Consider the following 17,748-nt stretch of genomic DNA (forward strand, 5'->3'; position numbering starts at 1 on the left):
TTACACTCATGAACTCAATCCCCAACTATTGAAGGCCAACACACCATATGCTTTCTTAACAACCCTATCAACCTATGTGGCAACTTTGAGGGATCTATGGATGCATATCCCAAGATCCCTCCATTCCTCCACACTGTCAAGAATCCTGCCATTAACCATATATTCTGCCTTCAAATTCAACCTTCCAAAATGATTAACTTCACATTTTTCTGGATTAAACTCCATCTGCCACTTCTCAGCCCAGCTCTGTATCCTGTCAATGTCCCCCTGCAACCTACACCCACCTCTTCACACTATCCACAATTCCACCAACTTTCGTTTCATCTGAAAACTTACTAACCAACTACTCCACTTCCTCATCCAAGTCATCTATAAAAATTACCAAGAGCTGGGGTCCCAGAACACCACTGTTCACCAACCACAAGGCAGAATGCACTTCCATAGCCAGCCAATTGTATATACACATAGCCAAGTTTACCTGGATCCCATGCTTCCTGACTTTCTGAATGAGAACCGAGGGATCTATTGTTGCTTTAGAACATAAAATATTACAGTACAATGACCAATGAATTTAATTTGTACTATACCTTCCCCCCCCCCAAACAGGGATTGCTCCTTGCGTGATTCCCTCCCCACTAATCTCCCTCCTTGCACTTATCCCTGCAAACCTCAGAAGTGCTATACCTGCCCATTCACCACCTCCCTCACCTCCATTCAGAGCCTCTCTAACAGTCCTTCCAGGTGAGGCAACACTTCACCTGTGAGTCTATTGTATCCAATGCAACCTCCTCTACATCAGTGAGATCTGACGTAGATTGGGAGACCGCTTTGTCGAGCACATCAGTTCCATCTGCACCAGGCAGAAGTTTGCGGTGGCCAATCACTTCAATTCCCACTCTGATCATGTTCATGTCGGTCTATGACCTCCTCTTGTGGCATAATGAGGCCATTCTCAGACGGCAAGACCTACACCTCATATTCTGTCTAGGTAGCCTCCAACCTGATGGCATGAACATCGATTTCTCCAGCTTCCAGTTTTTGTTTACTCTCCCCATCCCTCTTCTCATTTCCCTACTCTGACCTCTTCTCCTCACCTGCCTGGTGCCCCTCCTCCTTCCCTTTCTCCCATGATCCACTCTCCGATCAGTTTCCTTCTTTTCCAGCCCTTCCCACTTATCAACTTCCAGTTTCTTACTTCATCCCCCTCCCCCACCAATCACCTTCTAGCTTGTCCTCTTTCCCCTTCCAAACGCCCCCTCTCCCCACCACCCAGCTTCTTATTATAGCATCCTCCCCTCTCCTTTCCAGTCCCAAAGGCCTGAAATATCGAATGTTCATTTATTTCCAGAGATGCTGCCTGACCTGCTGAGTTCCTCCAGAATTTTGTGTGTGTTGTTCTTCATTTCCAGCATCTACAGGATCATGCATTTATATTTTGTACTAAAGTTTTCTTTTGCCCTCTTTGTATTCAATGACTTATATAAATTATAGTCAGTGTGTTTTCTGTAACCATGTTCCAGTGATGTTGCTGCGAACAAGCTTTTCATCGCACTTGTGACAATAAACTTGACTTCACTAGATCCTGACCCATTCACCTGAGCCATAACGGAGAGTGTGAACAGGAGACACCCTGTGACAAATACCCAATTAAGGCTGTGGGATAGGATGCGGCTGCAGTGGGAAAGAAAACCCACTGTGGTTCCACAATCAGCCACCGGGAGGCAGCAGTGGGCTACCTGCACACTGCCTCCCTGCCCACAGTAGTGGGGAAGAGACCCTGTCCCTTAATCTGGGGCTGTCTGAAAGGAGGTGATGAATAAACCTCTTCTTTCTCCTCCTCCCCACTTTTGAGGGAGTGGGATCTCCCTGCCCGACCCCTTATTCAGCAGGACAAGACAGCCTTCAGCTGTGGTAATGAATGTTTGCCCTGTGTTGGTGTTGGGGGGGTGGGGGGGGGTGAGAGCTGAAACTCCAGAGCCACCGATTGAAATCCACCCCAGGCCCAAACTGAGCTCTGTCCCCAGTTCCGTACCAGAGAGGTGATGTGTCCATGTGGGACGTCGTCGGGATCTTCCTCCCTAGAAGGAAATGAAATAAAGACACACATAGGTATAAGATCAAAGCAGCCATGATCAGTGTATCAGGCTGAAGGGGGTGGGGTTCAGCTTTCCGAAGTGCGCACGCATACCGAGACAGTGCCCTACCTGGGGAGCAATGTGCAAGACTGAGGTACACACGCTATGTGTGCACACCTCCCTCTCACAGAACGTGGCAAGAAGGAGCAGTCAACAGACCACGGGTCAGCAATCATTCAAGGGGTGAAACATGGGGTCTAAAACTGCTAGATGATCAGGGACAGGCTCAAAAGGGGTCAGCAGCCTCCACCTGCCACAGGGGGAGGAGGCCATTTGGCCCCTCTTGAACCCTGCTACACTGGGCCACTTGGCCTTGACCTCTCTTTCTTTGGGAGGTGGGGAATGGCATTCCAACTTCATGAATGACAGATGAGCCCAATCATCAAGACTGCAGACAATATGTCTCAACTCCTCTTTACATTAGTCAGAAAAAAAACCACAATCTTTCTGATCATGCTCAGGATTAGCAGTTCTTTAGAAGAAAAGCAGAGTGACCACAGGGCTCCAAAGATTAAATGCAACCATCCTTATGAATGGCCTCAGCCCGAAAATTTAGCTGTTCATTCTCCTCCAAAGATACTGCTTGAGTTCTCCCAGCACTTTTGTATAATACTTTGGATTTCCAGCATCTGCAGAATCTCTTGAGTATAAATCCAACCGTCAGAACAGTTTTATCTTTATCCTCCCCACGAAAGCCTTCAATCATCTTAAAAGACCCTCCTCCACAGGAGCTGCCTTGAAGTAGGTACTCCAGGGGACAGAAACCCAGACTGTGCTTAAGGCAGCATGTCAGTGAGACTCACTTTCAGGGAACTGCCTTACCAGCCACAGGAAGGGGTAACTGAAAACTGAACAAGTTTGTACACTGTGGAGATTCTTCTTTCTTGGCCGATTGTACGGAGTATGGAAGGGTTAAATTTGATTCCTCCTTGGTATATACTAAAGTATGTAATGCAAAATGGAAGTTCATAAGACTAAACCCAATTCAGGGACGGTTATTACCCTACAGTCATCAGGGTCCTGAACCAACATGGATAACTTCACTTACCTTAATCCAATCAATCATTTTGTGTTTTATATTTGTAATTAATTTAGATCACTTTGTAGAGATCAGAGTTCAATTCCCACTGTTGTCTCTAAGGAGTTTGTAATATTCTTCCCATGACCAGAGTGTTCCCTCGGAGCACTCCAGTGTCCTCCCACATCCCAAAAGATTAGAGAAGGTTGGTAAGCTGTGAGCAGACTATGTTGGTGCCAGAAGCATGGTGACACATACAGGCTGCCTCCCAGCTCATCCTGACTGTTTTGGTCGTTGACACAACTGACGCATTTCACTGTGTTTCCTGACATGGGGTCAGGAACATCTCTGACTCCATCACACTGAGCACTGGATCCCCACAAGGCTGTGTGCTTAGCCCATCGCTGTTTACACTGCTAACACATGACTGTGCAGCCAGATCAAGAAGAACCTGATCATTAAATTTGCAGATGATACCACAGTGGTGGGGCTCATCAGCAAAAATGATGAAACTATGTACAGGGAGGAGGTCAAACACCTAGAGAGCTAGTGCAGGGATAACAACTTGATGCTTAATGTCACCAAAACCAAGGCGATGATCGTCGATTTCAGACGGTCTCAGCCTGAGCACACACCCCTCAGCATCAGCGGCTCCAGAGTGGAGAGAGTGGAAAACATCAAGTTCCTTGGGGTGCAGATCTCGGACAATCTCACCTGGTCCAGGAACACCACTGGAATTGTGAAGCGGGCCCAGCAGAGATTGCACTTTCTGAGGAGGCTTAAACAAGCATCACTCCCCACTAACATCTTAACTACATTCTACAGGGGCGTGGTTGAGAGTGTGCTGACCTTTTGCATCACAACCTGGTACTCCAGCTGCAGTGCTGTCGACAAAAAAGCCTTGCAGAGGGTGGTTAGGGGAGCAGAGAAGGTTATTGGGGTCTCCCTACCTTCTGTCCAAGACTTCTTTCAGAGTCGATGCCTCCAGAAGACACGGTACATTAAAGACCCCTCACACCCTCTCCATGAACTGTTTGTTCTTCTGCCATCAGGCAAACGTTACAGGAGCATCAAAACTAAAACCACAAGGCTACTAAACAGCTTCCTCCCACAGGCAGTCAGACTGCTAAATAGCTGCTGTACCTGACTCTGCTTTGGACACTTTTAACTTGCACTGGACACTTATAACTGATTTTAACTGACATGTGGCTGTTGTGTTTTACTACTTATTGTTATGTTTATTATTTAGTGCTGCGTTTGTTATGTTATGATTGCACTGCCCCTGAGAAACGCTGTCTCATTCTGCCCTGCAGAGCTGATGTATGGTTAGAATGACAATAAGGTTTTTTTGAATCTTGAATCTAAAGAAGAACCAAAGGCGATGATCTCCTTCAGACAGTTGATGAAACTACTTCTTTTACTGCTTCTTTCAAATATGATTCTGCTACTTTTTGGAACTGCGGTTTACATTTTGATGGTGTTTTTGGGCTGATTGGCTGATCTGGCGCATTGCTGTCTCTGAGGGAGTTTGGCGAGGTTTGTGCGGCCTGGAGGCCAAGATGCCCGGAGAAGAGCTTGGGCCCATGGTCGACTCTATTGTGATTAAAGCGTGAGGAAGACTGAAAACAGCGGCGACTAGAGCAAGAGGCGAGCCGGTGTTCAGCGCAGTCTGCCTGTTTGACTGGTCTCTCTCCCCCTCTCGCTGCTGCCACAGGAAGATGCCTGCCTTGCTCAATGATGCTGGAGGATGGTGCCAGGGTCTTGGGTCTTGGGCAAGGTTTAATCGATGCAGTTTGCGGATTGAACACCGTCGTTCAGGTTATGATGTGTTTCTGGTTTCTCCATTTCTATTGCTATTTTGTGCGATGTTGTTCAGGTTCTGTAGCCTGCAGACAATGAATGACACAGTGCTAAATTGTATTGAACTGAACACTCCTAGACTGTTTCAATGTCTTAATGTGGTTTGATGTTTTACATTTTGTTTTTCGCTTTTTTTTGCCATTTGTGCAATTTGTTCTCTTTTTGTTGCAAGTTAGGTGTTTGATGTTTTCTATGAACAGCTTCCATCCTGTTTCTTTATTTCGTGGCTGTCCGTGGGAAGACAGATCTCAAGGTTGTATACTGCTTACGTACTATGATAATAAAAGTACTTTGAACAAATAAAGACTATCTTTTATCTTTAACTCAGTCCCTCTAGTCCTGACAACATCCTCGTACCATGCTCTGTATACGTTTTAAAATTATTCTTGGTATCTCGGCAACATTGCCATCCCTAGTTGCCACTTGAGGTTGGGTTGGGGTGGGACGGGAAGCCACCTCCTTGAACCACTGGAGTATTATGTGAAGGTGCTCCCGCAGTGCTGTAGGGGAGGGAATTTCAGTAACTGAGAAGAACTGAGCAACATACATCAAAGTTGCTGGTGAACGCAGCAGGCCAGGCAGCATCTATAGGAAGAAGCGCAGTCGACGTTTCAGGCCGAGACCCTTCGTCAGGACTAACTGAAGAAAGAGTGAGTAAGGGATTTGAAAGCTGGAGGGGGAGGGGGAGATGCAAAATGATAGGAGAAGACAGGAGGGGGAGGGATGGAGCCGAGAGCTGGACAGGTGATAGGCAGAAGGGGATACGAGAGGATCATGGGACAGGAGGTCCGGGAAGAAAGACGGGGGGGGGGGTGACCCAGAGGATGGGTAAGAGGTATATTCAGAGGGACAGAGGGAGAAAAAGGAGAGTGAGAGAAAGAATGTGTGCATTAAAAAGAGTAACAGATGGGGTACGAGGGGGAGGTGGGGCCTAGCGGAAGTTAGAGAAGTCAATGTTCATGCCATCAGGTTGGAGGCTACCCATACGGAATATAAGGTGTTGTTCCTCCAACCTGAGTGTGGCTTCATCTTTACAGTAGAGGAGGCCGTGGATAGACATGTCAGAATGGGAATGGGATGTGGAATTAAAATGTGTGGCCACTGGGAGATCCTGCTTTCTCTGGCGGACAGAGCGTAGATGTTCAGCAAAGCGGTCTCCCAGTCTGCGTCGGGTCTCACCAATATATAAAAGGCCACATCGGGAGCACCGGACGCAGTATATCACCCCAGTCGACTCACAGGTGAAGTGATGCCTCACCTGGAAGGACTGTTTGGGGCCCTGAATGGTGGTAAGGGAGGAAGTGTAAGGGCATGTGTAGCACTTGTTCTGCTTACACGGATAAGTGCCAGGAGGGAGATCAGTGGTAAGCAATGTATTTTCCAGGGGTACAGATACCCCGCTTGCTGAAAGTGACATCACAGATACACAGTTTGACGCACTGACCTTCATCAGTCAAGATGTAAGAGTTAAAGACAAAGATTAACTATTTGTCACATGTTCATTGAAACATAAAGTGAAATTAATTATTTGTGTCAACAACCACGGTCTGATGATCTGCTGGAAGCAGCCCACATGTGGTACCATGCTTCCAGCACCAACATAGCATGCCCACAACTTACCACTGCTATCTTTAATTTTATGGCTTTTGAATGAGACAGGAAACCGGAGCACCCGAAGGATACCCACTCGATCATGGGGAACACGTAGAAACTCCTTACAGACAGCGACAAGAATTGAATCCTAATCGGAGACCAATGTTAACCGAATGCTACCGCGGCCCCACCCCCTCAGTTGGGGCATTACATTGCAGTTGCATCCAGAGTTTGGTGAGGCCACATTTGGAGTATTGCGCACAGTGCAACTCAGTGTTCAGTTCTAACCAACAAGCTCCAAAGCCTGGGTCTCTATAACTGGATCCTTGACGTCCTTGGACAAAGGAGAGGCAGTGGATGTGATTTGCTTGGATTTTCGGAAGTCGTTTGATAAGGTGCCACACATGAGGATACTTAACAAGATAAAATCCTATGGCATTACAGGAAAGGTATTGGCATGGATAGAGGAATGGCTGATAGGCAGGAGGGAACAAAAGGGACCTTTTCTATTTGGCTGCCGCCTGCCAGTGACTAGTGATGTTCCTTTGTGGTCAGTCTTGGGACTGACACCTTTCACATTGATTGTCAGTGATCTAGATAACAGAATTGAAGGCTTTGTGGCAAAGTTTGCGGATAAGAAGATAGGGGTGGGTATTGCTGAGGAAGCAAAGTGATTGCAGAAGGACTAAGACAAATTGGAAGAATGGGCAAAAAAGTGGCAGATGGAATACAGTGTTGGGAAATGTATGATAATGCATTTTGGTAAAAGGAACATAGTGTTGATTATTACCCAAGAAGCATCATGAACAAAGCAGATGAGCTTAGAGCGTGCATCATTACTTGGAGCTACGATGTTGTGGCCATTACAGACTTGGATGGCTCAGGGGCAGGGGTGTCAGGCTCGAGATGTTTCAGGAAGGACAAGGAGAGAGGCAAAAGAGAAGTGGGAGTGGCACTGCTGATCGGAGATAGTGTCACAGCTTCAGAAAAGGTAGAAGTCACGGAGGGGTTGTCTACTGAGTCTGTGGGTGGAAATTAAAAATAGGAAGATGTCAATAACTCTACTGGATGTTTTTTAAATAGTAACAGGGTTGTGGTGGTGAGAGATTTTAATTTCCCAAATTTTGAGCAAGGAGTTTAGATGGGGTGGAGTTTGTTAGGTGTGTTCAGGAAGGTTTCCTGACTAAATATGTAGATAAGCCTACAAGAAAAAAGGCTGTACTTGATCTGGTATTGGGAAATGAACCTGGTCAGGTGTCAGGTCTGTCAGTGGGAGAGCATTTTGGAGATAGTGATCATAATTCTATCTCCTTTAACATAGCATTGGAGAGATATAGGAACATACAAGTTAGGAAGGCGTTTAATTGGAGTAAGGGGAAATATGAAGTTATCAGGTAGGAACTTGGAAGCATAAATTGGGAACAGATGTTCTCAGGGAAATGTATGGAAGAAATGTGGCAAATGTTCAGGGGATATCTGTGTGGTGTTCTGCGTAGGTACGTTCCAGTGAGACAGAGAAAGGATGGTAGGGTACAGGAACCATGGAGCACAAAGGCTGCTGAAAATCTAGTCAAGAAGGAAAAAAAAGCTTACGAAAGGTTCAAAAAACTAGGTAATGATAGAGATCTAGAAGATTATAAGGCACGCAGGAAGGAGCTTAAGAATGAAATTAGTAGAGCCAAAAGGAGCCATGAGAAGGTCTTGGCGAGCAGGATGAAGGAAAACCACAAGGCATTCTACAAGTATGTGAAGAGCAAGAGGATAAGACATGAGAGAATAGGACCTATCAAGTGAGACAGTGGAAAAGTGTGTAAGGAACCAGAGGAGGCAGTGTAGACACAATGAATACTTCGCTTTAGTATTCACTGTGGAAAAGGATCTGAGCGATTGGAGGGATGACTTACAGCAGATTGAAAAGCTTGAGCACATAGACATTCAAGAAGAGGATGTGGTGGAGCTTTGGGAAAGCATCAAGTTGGATAAGTCTCCGGGAATGGATGAGATGTACCCCAGGCTACTGTGGAAGGTGAGGGAGGAGACTGTCGAGCCCCTGGCAATGATCTTTGCATCATCAGTGGGGATGGGAGAGGGTCCGGAGGATTAGAGGGTTATAGATGTTGTTCCCTTATTCAAGAAAAGGAGTAGAGATAGCCCAGGAAATTACAGACCAGTGAGTTTTACTTCAGTGGTTGGTAGTTGATGGAAAAGATCCTGAGAGGCAGGTTTTGTGAACACTTGGAGAGATAATATGATTAGGAATAGTCAGCATGGCTTTGTCAAAGGCAGGTCGTGCCTTATGAGCCTGACTGAATTTTTTGAGGATGTGACTAAACACATTGATGAAGGTAGAGCAGTAAATGTAGTGTATATGGATTTCAGCAAGGCATTTGATAAGGTACCCCATGCAAGGCTTATTGAGAAAGTAAGGAGGCATGGGATCCAAGGGGACCTTGTTTTGTGGATCCAGAATTGGTTTGCTCACAGAAGGCAAAGAGTGGTTGTAGACAGGTCATATTCTGCATGGAGGTCGGTGACCAGTGGTATTTTATTTTAGAAACACAGAAAACCTACAGCACAATACAGGCCCTTCAGCCCACAAAGCTGTGCCGAACATGTCCTTACCTTACAACTACCTAGGCTTACCCATAGCCCTCTATTTTTCTAAGCTCCATGTATCCATCCAGAGGTGTCTTAAAAGACTCTATCGTTTCCGCCTCCACCACCACTGCCAGCAGCAAATTCCATGCACTCACCACTCTCTGCGTAAAAAACTTACCCCTGACATCTCCTCTGTACCTACTTCCTGGCACCTTAAAACTATGCCCTCTCGTGCTAGCCATTTCAGCCTTGGGGAAAAACCCTGACTATTCACATGATCAATGCCTCTCATTATCTTGTGCACCTCTAATCCTCCGCTGCTCCAAGGAGAAAAGGCCGAGTTCACTCAACGTATTCTCATAAGGCATGCTCCCCAATCCAGGCAATATCCTTGTAAATCTCCTCTGCACCCTTTCTATGGTTTCCACGTCCTTCCTGTAGTGAGGTGACCAGAACTGAGCACAGTACTCCAAGTGGGGTCTGACCAGGGTCCTATATAGCTGCAACTTTACCTCTCGGCTCTTAAGCTCAATTCCACGATTGATGAAGGCCAATGCACCTTATGCCTTCTTAACTAGAGTCATCCTGCGTAGCAACTTTGAGTGTCACAGGGATCTGTTCTGGGACCCCTTCTCTTTGTGATTTTTATAAATGACCTGGATGAGGAAGTGGAGGGATGGGTTAGTAAATTTTCTGATGACACAAAGGTTGGGGGTGTTGTGGATAGTATGGAGGGCTATCAAAGGTTACAGTGGGACATTGATAGGATGCAAAATTGGGCTGAGAAGTGGCAGATGGAGTTCAACCCAGATAAGTGTGAGGTGATTCATTTTGGTAGGTCAAATATGATGGCAGAATATAGTATTAATGCTAAGACTCTTGGCAGTGTGGAGGATCAGAGGGATCTTGGGGTCCCAGTCCATAGGACACCCAAAGCTGCTATGCAAGTTGATTCTGTGCTTAAGAAGGCAAAAGATGCATTGGCCTTCATCAACTGTGGGATTGAGTTCAAGAGCCGAGAGGTAATGTTGCAGCTACATAGGACCCTGGTCAGACCCCCATTTGGGAGTACTGTGCTCAATTCTGGTCGCCTCACTATAGGAAGGACATGGAAACTATAGAAAGGGTGCAGAGGAGACCTACTCGGATGTTGCCTGGATTGGGGAGCATGCCTTCTGAGAATAGGTTGAGTGAACTCAGCCTTTTTTTCTTGGAGCGACAGAGGATGAGAGGTGACCTGATAGAGGTATACAAGATAATGAGAGGCATTGATCGTGTGGGTAGTCAGAGGCTTTTTCCCCAGGGCTGAAATGGCTTACATAAGAGGGCACAGTTTAAGGTGCTTGGAAGTAGGTACAGAAGAGATGTCAGGGGTAAGTTTTTTATGCAGAGAGTAGTGATTGCGTGGAATGGGCTGCCGGCAACGGTGGTACGATAGGGTCTTTTAAGAGACTCCTGGATAGGTACATGGAGCTTAGAAAAATAGAGGGCTATGGGTAACTCTAGGGAATTTCTAAAGTAAGTACATGTTTGGCACAGCATTGTGGGCCGAAAGGCCTGTATTGTACTGTAGGTTTTCTATGTTCTATCTATATGGGGAGAAGGTTCAAACATCAGAGGTGCAGAGGGACTTGGGAGTCCTCGTGCAAGACTCTCAGAATGTTAATTTACAGGTTTGAGTATGGGGTAAAGGCAAATGCAATGTTGATATTTATCTTAAGGGGAATAGAATACAAAAGCTAGGAGATAATGCTCAGCCCTTTTAAGACACGTCAGGCTGCACTTGGAGTATTGTCAACAGTTTTGGGTCCCATATCTCAGAAAGGATGTGTTGTCATTGGAGAGAGTCCAGTGCAGATCCAGGAGTGTGGGATGAGCTGCCAGACGAGGTGGTAAATGCAGGTTCTTTTTTAACATTTAAGAATAAATTGGACAGATACATGGATGGGAGGTGTATGGAGGGATATGGTCCGTGTGCAGGTCAGTGGGACTAGGCAGAAAATGGTTCGGCACAGCCAAGAAGGGCCAAAAGGCCTGATTCTGTGCTGTAGTTTTTCTATGGTTTCTATGAGGATGATTGCAAGAATAAATGGGTTCTTCATGAGGAGCCCTTGGAAGCTTTGGGCCTGTACTCACTGGAATTTAGAAGAATGCAGGAGGAAACCTACTGAATGTTGAAAGGACTAGATCAGGTGGATGAGAAGAGGATGTTTTCTATGGTGGGGATATCCAGAACTAGAGGGCACAGCCTCAAAATTGAATGGTGAAACTTTAGAAAAGAGGTTAGGAGGATTTTTTTTTTTAGCCAGAGAATAGTAAATGAGGAATGCTCTGTCACAGACTGTGGGAGGCCAAGTCCGTGCATATGTTTAAGGCGGAAGTTGATCGTTTACTGATCAGTTAGGACATCAAAGTATACGACGAGAAGGCAGGTGTATGATGGAATAGTGGAGCAGACTTGATAGGCTGAATGGCCTAATTCTGCTCCTATGTCTTATGGTATTCCTCACTGAGACACCACTTTCTCCTCGCTGACAATCAATACTAGCACACCTCAAGGATGCGTGCTTAGCCCACTCTACACCCACAAATGTGTGGCTAGGCACAGCTCAAATACCATCTATAAATTTGCTGATGACACAACTATTGTTGGCAGAATAGCAAATGACGAGGAGGAGGTGAGATAGATCAGCTGGTTTGGTGGTGTTTTTAGCAACAACCTTGCACTCAACATCATTAAGACCAAGGAATTGATTGTGAACTTCCATAAGGGGAAGTCGAGGGAACACACACGTGTCCTCATCAAGGGATCAGAAGGGGAAAGAGAGCAGTTTCCAAGTTCCATCTCTGAGGATCTATCCTGGGCTAACATACTGAGGTAATTATAAAGAAGACATGACAGTGGCAATATTTCATTAGGAGTTTGAGGAGAATATGGCTGTCACCAAGGAAATTTCTACAGATGTACTGTGGAGAGCATTCTAACTGGTTGCATTACAGTCTGAGGGGCTACTGCAAAGGATCAGAAAAAAAACTGCAGAAAGTTGTCAACTCAGCCAGTTCCATCATGGGCACTCGCCTCCCCACCCACCATCAAGGGCATCTTCAAAAAGGCAGCATCCATCATTAAGAACATGTCGTCTTCTCATTGCTACTATCAAAGAGGAGGTACAAGGCACCCACTCAAATGTTTCAGGAGCAGTTTCTTTCCCTCTGGCATCAGAATTCTGAATGGACATTGAACCCATGAACACTATCTCAGTATTTTTATTCTTCTTTCTGCACTACTGATTTAATTTTTATATACTTGTAATTTATAATTTGTATTATGCATACTAATAGTATGTACAGTACTTTGCCAAAGTCTTATGCACCCTAGCTATATATACTGTATATGACAATAATCATCAAAACATACAGTGAAATGCAGAGTTTGCATCCAAACAAATCAGCAAGTATTGTGCTGGGCAGCCTGCAAGTATCACTATGCTTCAGGCACTAGCATAGCATGCCCACAACTTACTAAGTCTAACTGTACGTCTTTCAACTGTGTGAGCAATCTGGAGCATCCAGAGGAAACCCAGGAGGTCACAGGGACAAGATACGAACTCTTTACAGACAGCAGTGGGAACTGAACCCCAACATAATAGCCGACGCTGTAAGATGTTGTGCTAACCACTACGCTACTGTGCAACCCACAACTAGAGGGCTTAAGATGAGAGGGGAAATATTTAAAAGACCTGAGCAATAGCTTCTTCATCGGAGGATGGTGCATTCATTGAATGAGCTGCTACAGGAAGTGCTCACAGTAAAACTTTTAAAAGATATGTTGATGAATAGATGGGGAAGTTTGGGATACAGGCCAATTTTAAGCAAATGGGGACTATCTCAGCTGGTCAGTATTGACAAGTTGGGCTGAAGGGCCCCTTTCTGTGCGGTATTGCTCTATGGCCAAGTCAGAATGCAATGCATGGTAGTGTAGCCGTTAGTACAGAGCTTTATATCACCAGTGATCAGCCATCAAGGTTCAATCCCGCTGTCTATACGTTCTCCCCGTGACCAGGTGGGTTTCCTCTAGGTGCTCATTGCGACACTCGTGGGCTGCCTCCAGCACCTCCTCGGACCATGTTGGTCGTTAACGGAAACGATGCATTTCACTGTATGTTTCACTATGCATGTGATACGTAAAGCTAATCTTTATAAAGACTTTGGAAAGGAGTCTGCAGGGTGTGGATTTCCCAAAAAAGTTTAAATCCAAATATTTATAATTTACTCCATACCTGACCCAACCATTCCAGTACAAAACAGATCGGAAACCACTTGTGATACTGTGCAAACAGTCCTGAACTCCCAGCCCGAACCCAAAACTTCACCCAACCCAATTCAATCTGACCCTGACGATCCCAACTAGGAAGCCCAGGAGGAAGGAAACCACAGGGTTTACATCCACTTACATTTTAGCCAGAACATAGCCCACAATCTTTCCATTCTCGTCCTCAGCAATGTAAGAGAGCTGGAAAGAAATAGAGAGCGATTAGCGCACAATGCCTGAAACCGAGCAGCTAAGATTAGTGCTATTTGTCACATGTCACGTTACTGTGGGGTTAGCGTAACGCCAGTTGTACAATCGGGGTACAGTTCCCACCACTGTCTGTAATGAGATTGTACGCCCCTCTATAATCATGTGGGTTTCCTCTGGTTGTTCTGGTTTCCTCCCACATTCCAAAGATTAAGAATCAACTTCATCTGCCGCATACATTTACATGTATTTGGAATTGACTGTGGTGTGTTGGCATTAGGGTCAGTGAGTTGTGGGCGTGCTATGTTGGCACTGGAAGCATGACAACGTTTACAGGCTAGCTCCAGCACATCCTGCAAACAACATACTTCATTGTATGTTTCTTTTTTTTTAAATTTTATTTTTATTTGGATAAGGAGTTCACAAGTATCATGTACTTTTTTCACACATATAACCTTTTCCATTTTTTTATATGTATAAAACTACAATTATTTATACATTCTTAAGTACACATTGAGATGATATAAAAGCAAAATAAACATTTAAATAGATAATTATGTACTGTGGTAAATCTAACCTATTAGGCTAAGTAATGAAATTAGTTGTTAAGAAAAATGGTAATAATAGTTTCCATACAACCCTTCTGGACCATTTCCACTGGTCCAAAATGTTGCATACAAGCCTATATACCAACCATTGTAGGTGTTTATATCCCAATTTGTTCGTGCTTGTTCCTGCCCGCAGACATAATTATCCAATACTTATGTACTTATTTACTTAATTTTTTCATTTTTTTTATCCCTTTCCCAAATCTTTCCCTTTACTTGTGTTAATACTCTATTTTCCAAAAGAAAACAACAAACATTTAGACTAGGGGTGCTTACGTTAGCAATATTACTGTGTTGATGAGAAGAGCAATATAAATCATTAGGAGAGTCATCTAAAGTCTGCTCGCATTGGGGTTATATATTCAATCCATTTATTCCAGATTTGATAAAATGTTTCTTTTTGAGTTCTCAGGGAGTATTTTCCATTTTAAATATTTCCAAGATAATTTCGTACCAATCTTCTAATGTAGGTGGTATTGGATTTAGCCATTTTCTAGTGATTGATTTCTTACTTGCCGCTAAGAGGGCCTGCAGCAACTTTATATCTTCCTTCTGTTCAAGGAACAATACATGCCCCAAATAGAGCGTCTCAAAGTTCAGAGGTATCTGGGACCTAAGTACCTTAACTAATGTTCTCTGAATACCTTCCCAAAATAGACTTAGTTTAGGGCAATCCCAGAAAATATGAAAATGATTTGCCTCCTTGGAGCCGCACCTTCTCCAACACATCACATTTGTATCTTTATATTTATCCTGATATGGGGTCTTGAAGTATCTTATAATGTTTTTCCAACAATGTTCTCTCCAAGTCAAAGAATTAGTCGAGGACCATTGAAAGCTGCAGATTTTCCCCCAAGCCTCCTCTGAAAGTACCAACTCCGCTTCTTTCTCCCACTTCTCTTTAATATACAGTGTATTTACATTTTTAGCATGGGAGAGTGCATTATATAGGCGAGAAACTGATTTACTAGGTATTGAACTGCAAGCCGAATTCAGAATCTTGAAAAATTCTAATTCTACTGTTGATAGGTCTGTATATCTACAACTCTGGTTAACATAGTTTCGTATTTGAAGGTACCTAAACAAGTCATTATGTTCTAGGCCATGTTTGTCCTGCAGGATTTGGAAACTTTGTAATACTCTTTTATCTATAAATGAGAGGTAGGTTGTAAGACCTTTCTTTATCCATAGCTCAAATCTTTTATCTCCTCTGTTGGGAAGGAATTCGGTATCATATGCACACCATCTAAAGAGTTTTAGCATGTTATTAATTCCACATGAATTAACCACCTTCTGCCATACTTTTAATGTAAGATTTATCCAAGCATTATTAAATTTTTCCAACTGGGCCATCAATCCTTTGTCAGCTATTGAGGCCTGAAGAGGAAAACTGTCAACTAATCCAAATTCTATTTCCTTCTATCTAGCCTTATATTCCCTATTACACCTATATAACAGAGGGGTTATCTGTGAGGCATAAAAATAATTTCTCAGGCAAGGAAGAACCATACCTCCTCCTTCCTTCCCTAACTGTAAGGTGTTATATCGAATTCTAGGTTTCCTTCCTTGCCAAATGAAGCGGGAAATCCATTTGTCCCATTCCCTGAATTGATTATCATCCACCTCCACTGGTAAAGTACGGAAAAGATATAATAACCGAGGAAGAATATTCATTTTTATAGTATTTATCCTTGAATTTAAACTTAAAAAGGGGATAAGATTCCATCTATGCATATCTGCTTTTATCACTGAGATTAATGGCCCATAATTTACCTGTGACAGTGTTGAAAGATCCTTCGGCAGGGTTATTCCTAAATATTTTAACGATTTAGCTTCCCACTTAAGATTGTATGTATCCTGCAATTTTTTGGATGGTGTATAATTTAGGGACATAACCTGCATTTTCTTTACATTTATTTTATAACCTGATATTTTCCCAAAGTCATCCAACAGTGTAAACAATCCTATAAATGATTTTTCTGGTTCACTCAGATAGACCAAAACATCATCTGCGAATAACGCCACTTTCTGTTCAATCCCTGCCACCTTGATACCTTTTACGATTTCGCTCTGTCTTATTAGTTGGGCAAGTGGTTCAATATATAGCGCAGAAAGCAGAGGAGAAATTGGGCATCCCTGTCTAGTGCCTCTCTCTAAAATGAAGTAGTCAGAGAGGTCCCCATTTATCTTAATTCGGGCTGTTGGGCTGTCATACAGAGTCTGAATTACTTTAATAAACCTTTCTTGAAAGCCGAGTCTTCCTAACACTCTGTATAGGAATGCCCAACTAACCGAATCAAAAGCTTTCTCAGCGTCCAATCCTACTACCATTGTCTCTGTCTCGTTCTTATTAACCTGTTCTAATATGTGCAGAGTTCTCCTTATGTTGTCCTGTGTTTGTCTTTGTTGAATAAATCCAGTCTGGTCTAAATGGATTAGGCCAGGTAAAAGCTTTTCCAATCTGCGCGCTAATATAGATGTAAATAGTTTGTAATCTAAATTAAGAACACTAATTGGCCGATAATTGCCACATTCTAGTTTATCTTTACCCTCTTTAGGAATAACTGAAATAATCGCTTCTCTCCAGGAAGGTGGAGTTTCTCCTCTCTGCAAGATCCAATTAAAGGTGTTAAGTAGTAATGGGGCTAACTGTGTCTTCAGGGACTTGTACCACTCTGAAGTAAACCCATCAGAACCCGGGGACTTTCCAGCCTTTAACCTAGAGATGGCCACGTTCAGTTCTTTGACAGTTACTGGTTCTAATAAACTTTCATTTTGTAAATCTGTAAGTTTAGGTAGATCTAAAAAATTCAATACACTGTCTATATAGGGCTCATTGGGGGCCCGGGGTTGGGAGTACAGCTCTCGATAATACGTTTCAAAACTCTCTTGAATTTTCCCTATTGTACTCTCCACAAGCTTTGTCTTTGGATTCTTTATTTTATGAATTGTATTGTCTGCTTGTTGTTTTCGTAATTTATATGCTAATAATCTAGCTGATTTACCTCCTACTTCATAATTCTTTTGTCTCAGGTAAAGAAAATTTCTTTGAGTTTCCAACGTATAAATATCATCAATTTCACTTTGCAATTTCCTAATTTCCTGTTTTCGATTTGAATTACTTTTGTTGCTATCTCCAACTTGAAGTTGTTTTAATTTTCCTTGAAGGTCTGCTAATTTTTGTGCATTGATTTTTTTCATGTGAGTAGTAATGGAAATAATTTTCCCTCTCAGTACAGCTTTCAATGTATCCCATAAAATCACTGGTGATGTTTCTCCCGTGTCATTAAGGTCCAGATATTCTTTGATTTCTCCCCTTAATCTCTCCATTACTTTTGGGTTATTAAGTATATGTGAGTTTAGCCTCCATAGTGTTTTCCTCATTTTCCTTTCCAGGATTAGAGACATAGAGACTGG

At 43.6% G+C, this 17,748-nt stretch overlaps 1 protein-coding gene across 4 annotated transcripts in view; it reads right to left on the reverse strand.

Moving 5' to 3' along the window:
- Nucleotides 1-17,748, reverse strand: part of naa10 (N-alpha-acetyltransferase 10, NatA catalytic subuni) — a 46,770-nt gene that overhangs the window by 18,425 nt on the left and 10,597 nt on the right. For all 4 annotated transcript variants that reach the window (XM_063035437.1, XM_063035440.1, XM_063035438.1 and 1 more), the window contains 2 exons: nt 13,659-13,717; nt 2,033-2,078 (listed from right to left, as the gene is read on the reverse strand). In XM_063035437.1, the coding sequence (XP_062891507.1) occupies nt 2,033-2,078; nt 13,659-13,717 (105 nt within the window). The remainder of the gene's footprint in view (nt 1-2,032; nt 2,079-13,658; nt 13,718-17,748) is intronic.

Source organism: Mobula hypostoma, chromosome 28 (genome assembly GCF_963921235.1).
Source record: "Mobula hypostoma chromosome 28, sMobHyp1.1, whole genome shotgun sequence".
NCBI lineage: Eukaryota > Metazoa > Chordata > Chondrichthyes > Myliobatiformes > Myliobatidae > Mobula > Mobula hypostoma.